Source organism: Triticum urartu, unplaced genomic scaffold, assembly GCF_003073215.2.
Source record: "Triticum urartu cultivar G1812 unplaced genomic scaffold, Tu2.1 TuUngrouped_contig_4996, whole genome shotgun sequence".
NCBI lineage: Eukaryota > Viridiplantae > Streptophyta > Magnoliopsida > Poales > Poaceae > Triticum > Triticum urartu.
In genome coordinates this window covers 1-5233 of record NW_024115631.1, presented here as the reverse complement: position 1 = coordinate 5233, position 5233 = coordinate 1, and the positions used below count along the sequence as shown (strand labels likewise).

The following is a 5233-nucleotide window of genomic DNA, read 5'->3' as shown; positions in this document are numbered from 1 at the left end:
CGCCGGGCAGGGGATCGCGGGGCTCGTCGCGGCCTTGTTCCCGTCCCCGACAGCCTCGTTCTCCAACCCTAAGGTGACTCCCCTTCCAGACTCCCAATCTGAAATTCAATCGTTGACCTGCACATTTGTAGCTTATGTTTGGATTTAGAGAGATATGATTCGTTTCACTCTCTGCGCATGTCACTGTCCTGCTCTGATTCATTTCATTAGCGTACGGCTGGTCGCTTGGTACGGATTGGTCTTAGGGCCAAGTGCAATGTTAGGGTTTTGCCGTGCAACATTTGAGTACCTGTAAATTTCGGTTTGTGTGCTTTCATTTCAATCCGAGACAGGTTTCAATTTGTTGTCTGTGTGTCACTGTGTGTGTGTGTGTGGCTGAAGCTGTCTGTCATTATTCAGCAGATCTGTGCCTAGCTGGCGCCTGGTAACATGACACCAACGGTCCTCATGGAGTACAGGCCGCAGATGCAGATTAAACGGGGCTACGACGAAATAGCTTACCGGGGCGGCGCGGGGTATGCAGAGACTGTAGGTGAGTCGGGCAGCCCTGTTCGTGTCGACTCCGAAGATTCCTCTGCGCCAAAACGCAAGTGCATCAGCCTTAATAGCGATGGCTTTGAAGTGAAGCGAGAGATCTTCGTCCCGTCTAGGTTGTCGTCGTCTGAGCGGCGCTACCTTCGAAAGAGATTCCGGGCAGAGCTTGATTCTGTCCGATATCTCCTCAAGAGGCCAGAGTTTTTGGCCATCATGCCTGTCAGCCGAGCACTTGGTTTCTCATCGTCGGCTGCCCCTCGAGCTAAAAAAGTGCAAAGGGGGAGCCATGTTCTCCGCGGTGCCAAGGGACGCTTCTTGCCGACCAAACCCCGGCCTGAAACATCTACAGTGTTGCCTGAAGCTACAATTCTGACGCAGTGCGAATCTATTCTGAAGAAGCTGATGACTCAGAAATTTAGTCATATTTTTAATGTTCCAGTAGATGTGGAAAAGCTGAATATTCCAGATTATAATGAAATTATCAAGCACCCGATGGACCTTGGGACCATCAAGAAGAAGCTAGATTCTGGTTCCTACACAAGTCCTTTTGATTTTGCAGCTGATGTCAGGCTGACCTTTAACAATGCGATAACGTATAATCCCCGAGGGCATGCAGTGCATGATATGGCCATTCAACTGAATAAAATGTTTGAGTCCAGATGGAAAACAGTTGAGAAGAAGTTAGTTTCTGCCGCCACTAAGCCACATGTTGAGGTTGATAGAGCTGACTCAAAGAGGAGAAAGACCCCTCCTGTGGACCGCAGTGACTTGTCAATAGATTGTGTCAGGCCAACTGAGATTGTGAAGCCAAAGATGACATTTGAGGATAAAGAATCCTTCGGAAACTGCTTAGCTTCTTTGTCTGAGGATCCAGAATTACCTGGTCACATCATTGATATGTTACAGCAGTGTATTGACAACAATACAGATCAGCTTGGGGATGAAGAGATAGAGATTGATATCCATGCACTCAGTGATGACATACTATTAGAATTGAAGAAGCATGTGGACAAGTACTTGCAAGAGAGAGATCACCAGCAGACAAAATCTGAGCCTTCTGAGAATAAGGCTGTGAATATTTCTGGCCTCAGTCATTCGTCCACAAATCCCTGCAAAGGTATTTTGTCATGTACGCTTTGAGGTTCTCAATAGATTTAACTTTAATTTCATCAATGCAGTTGTTAGAGATCGACCTTTTTGTGCACTCAGGTGGTGAGCCTGTTGAGGAGGATGTGGACATTTGCGGCAATGCATCCCCTATATTGATAGAGAAGGATCCACAAATCAGAACAAGCAAATGTGGTAGTCCAAGTAGTTCCAGCAGTGGCTCGGGATCTTCATCCAGTGGTGTGTACATATGAGTTATTTAGTTATTTACATTGTGTTTACCATTGTTACATCGTTGTAAAACATGTTTCTCCATGACACTGCTCTGATTACGTTGACCATCTTTATATTTCCTTTCTCATGTTCTTTTCATAGAGGTTTGTGCTTATGCCTAGTTCATATTTCTTTGGCTAAACTTTAGTGAACTTCAGGTTTACGAGTTTACGGAAGGTTGTGAAGCAAACATTTTTCACTATAGGTGGTACCATCTGAAATTCAGAATATTATATGAGATTGACACGTGCTGCAAATTTGTGCTTGTCATTTAGGAGTGCCTTTTTAAACCATTATTATCTTTCTGTAGACTTAGAGGTATCCATAGAAACTTTATACTCCCTCCGTCCCGTAATATAAGAGCGTTTTTGACACTACTGTCAAAACGCTCTTATTTAGTTAGGATTTCAAGAATGCCATCCTGCAATTACCTCGCACTGATTCTTATAGTGAACTAATATGTGGTGCATAGCTGCAAGGGCACCGTAGATGCTTTCTAAAAATTATTATTGGGAACTACAGATACACTCTGTACCAGTTAATTTTCTTAAACAGCCCGTCCCAGTTGTCTACAAGACCCTACTGTATTTGATATATTTATCTTGTAAAGCGTGTCCTCAGATCGTATTTGCTATGCTGGTAATGCAGATTCTGACTCAGGCAGTGACGCTGAAAGCGAACCAGAAAAAGCTGGTAGCCCAGCAAAGCTTGTGAAGGTACTTTGGCAATTTCTTACTGGGTGATCCTTCAGTTAAGCCAGTTAATGTAGTAAGGACTATCTTAGTTGGTGAACATATGGACCAATGGAGTGTGTTAGCAGGATTAAACCCCACTAATTCTTTCTCTCCTCAGCTCTTTACATTCATCCATTATTCCCTTGTCATTATTTTTACCGCATCTGTAGTCAGTCACTAGCCCTTCTGTTCGCAACTTGACCCTCCTTGTCCAATTATCTGATAGTACCACGCCGTATCAGTATTTGCAGTTAGTTTTGTAGCTTGTACTTCATTGGTTGACTCGCCTTGGTCAGACTGAACCAGATAACAGAATGGTGATCTAGTTTCTGTACCTTTACACTAGTCTGAGTCGACTGTGATCAGTAATAACGATATTCCGTTCTACTAATGCTGTGGCAAGAGTTTGTCGTTTCATTTCCAATTACTGGCCAACCTTGTTGCACTGCAATAATGTGTTTCTCCTAATTTGTAGGGTATTAAAATACCAGAACAACCTGCAGAGCAAGAAAAGAGTGATGATGTTATTAGCCCTGTTGATGCTAACAGTAAGTTTTATCCCCATGCCCCCTTTAGCTGCTTGTTGTTGCAAGCTGTTCTTAATCTACTTCTATTTGTCATACTTACCATTTACCATTGGTTAAATCACAGACACTACTGCTGATGTGGAACTCCATGAACTGGACAATGAGTCCAAGGCTGCACCTGAGGGTAAGCACCTCCGTGTGCCTGTGCCTTTTTTCTCCCCACCAGCCATCACTTGCATCATCTCTTTTACAACTTAGGTGACTACCGTGCACTCATATCATTGTGAAAACAATTTGTCACACATTTGACATGTTAATATTAACAAGAGTAGTGAATATGCGACATACAGCCACAATGGGATTTATGCTGCATATTCAACCTCACGGGTGACAATTAGCATTGTTTGTGCTCCTCTTCTCGACTTTGCCTCCACCTAGGATCAAGTCATGTCCTTGTACTTCTTTTTTCTACTCCATGCGGGTAGTTGTCCATGCCCTCCTCTTGTCGGTTTTGCTCTCTGGATCAAGTCACATTCTCCCATCTTTTTTCATCTCCTTATGGTAGTGGATTCCAAGAAAGGACGATACCATATTCCATATAGACATGCATTATGTGAAAGATATACTAAAGTGAGTAGATGTATAACATAGGAAACAACTATTTTGTTGATTCTCATCCATGAACTCAGAAAATCAACTCCACCAACATAGCTAGATTGATACCATTTTTTTAAGCACTGGTGCTTATTTGCAGAGGATAGACGCGTAATTAGGCACTTGTGCTTCAGAAACATCCGGTTTATTTTTAAGCACCTCCCTAAGCATCTAGCATTGTACAAGGCCTAAATAGATAGGGATAGCCAAACTGCTGAGAATATTCCTCAAAAACCTGGTTGGCAACAGCTGGCAAAATATGGCGGATGAGGGCAACCATGCTTGCCTAGCAAGCGAATCGTTTTTTTTCGCTCAGTCACCTCTCCCGAACAAAACCAATGTGTTAGTTACCCAGGCTCTTCGCGCTCTCTTCTCGCAGTTGGCGGTTGCTGCGGCGGCGCCAGCGCCGGCCAGAGAAGTGCAGCGACGGGCAAGCTCGCCCTTCCTCTCATGTCTATCTAGCCCCCTCTCCAGTCCCGTGCATGTGCCCTGTGTGGAGGCGGCGGCGGCGGCGACGGCTTGGGCGGATCCGCGATGGCGCCGCCGCCACACTCGAGAGCGAGGCTACGTAGAACTGGATCCAGCAGGAGTTAACTCCACCGTGCTCCTCGAGGACGCCCACCACAGCATCAAGCTCTGCTTGGCTGCCCGCGTCCTACCTCACCCCCACACCCGGGTTAAGCTGCGGCTGGCTCTGTCCTTTCAATTCCCATGCTTGTGTGCATACTTGTTAAATTCATAAACTGCAGCATGCTAGAGGATGTGCGGCTATGAAACTCTACTCTCTGATTTGTTGCTCTATGAACTGCAGCCTGATCTGATAAATTCATGGATGATTGTGTGCATACTTGTTACTTGTGTATGTATACAAGACAACAGTTGTGTGTACACTAATTTATGCGTGTGCTTACTAGAGCGTACTAGAAGATGTGCGGCTGATTGTGTGTGTGTGCTTGTGTATGTGAATCTTGGAAGTTTTTTTCTTTTTCAATTTACTACCATAGATGAACCAAGAAAAATAAGCTATCTAGAAGTTTTTCTTCAATTTACTAGAGGATGCGTGGCTGATTGTGTGTGCTTGTGCATCTGTTAGACTTATGATATTAATGTACATTGGCATGTCAAACACACAAATAGCTATCCCTAAGAGCGTCTCTAGCAGACCCCTTAGAGAAACTCTAGCAGACCCCGCAAAACACGCAGACCTGCAAAATTCCGGTTAGTATGCGGGCTCGGCCCAATTTTCCGGCCAGAACAGAGCACGCATACTCGCCCGGCCCGCAATTTTTTTTGTCGCGGCCCGCAAACCGCACGCCCTGACCGCTATATCTACGGTTCCGCGGCTCGTTTGCGGGGCCAATCTTTTCTGACAAACCTATAAAAGGGTTCTTTTATTTTCATCAG

General features: G+C 44.8%; 1 protein-coding gene across 1 annotated transcript; it reads left to right on the top strand.

Annotated features, from left to right (window-relative positions):
* LOC125528615 (transcription factor GTE8-like) lies at window positions 1-5183 on the top strand (the record flags this gene model as incomplete). Its single annotated transcript, XM_048693062.1, is given in 6 exon segments — window positions 1-73; window positions 403-1651; window positions 1744-1881; window positions 2563-2630; window positions 3124-3196; window positions 3300-5183. Coding segments are annotated over 5 exon segments (1635 nt in total). The 3' UTR covers window positions 3434-5183.
* Between the last annotated feature and the right edge of the window lie 50 nt (window positions 5184-5233).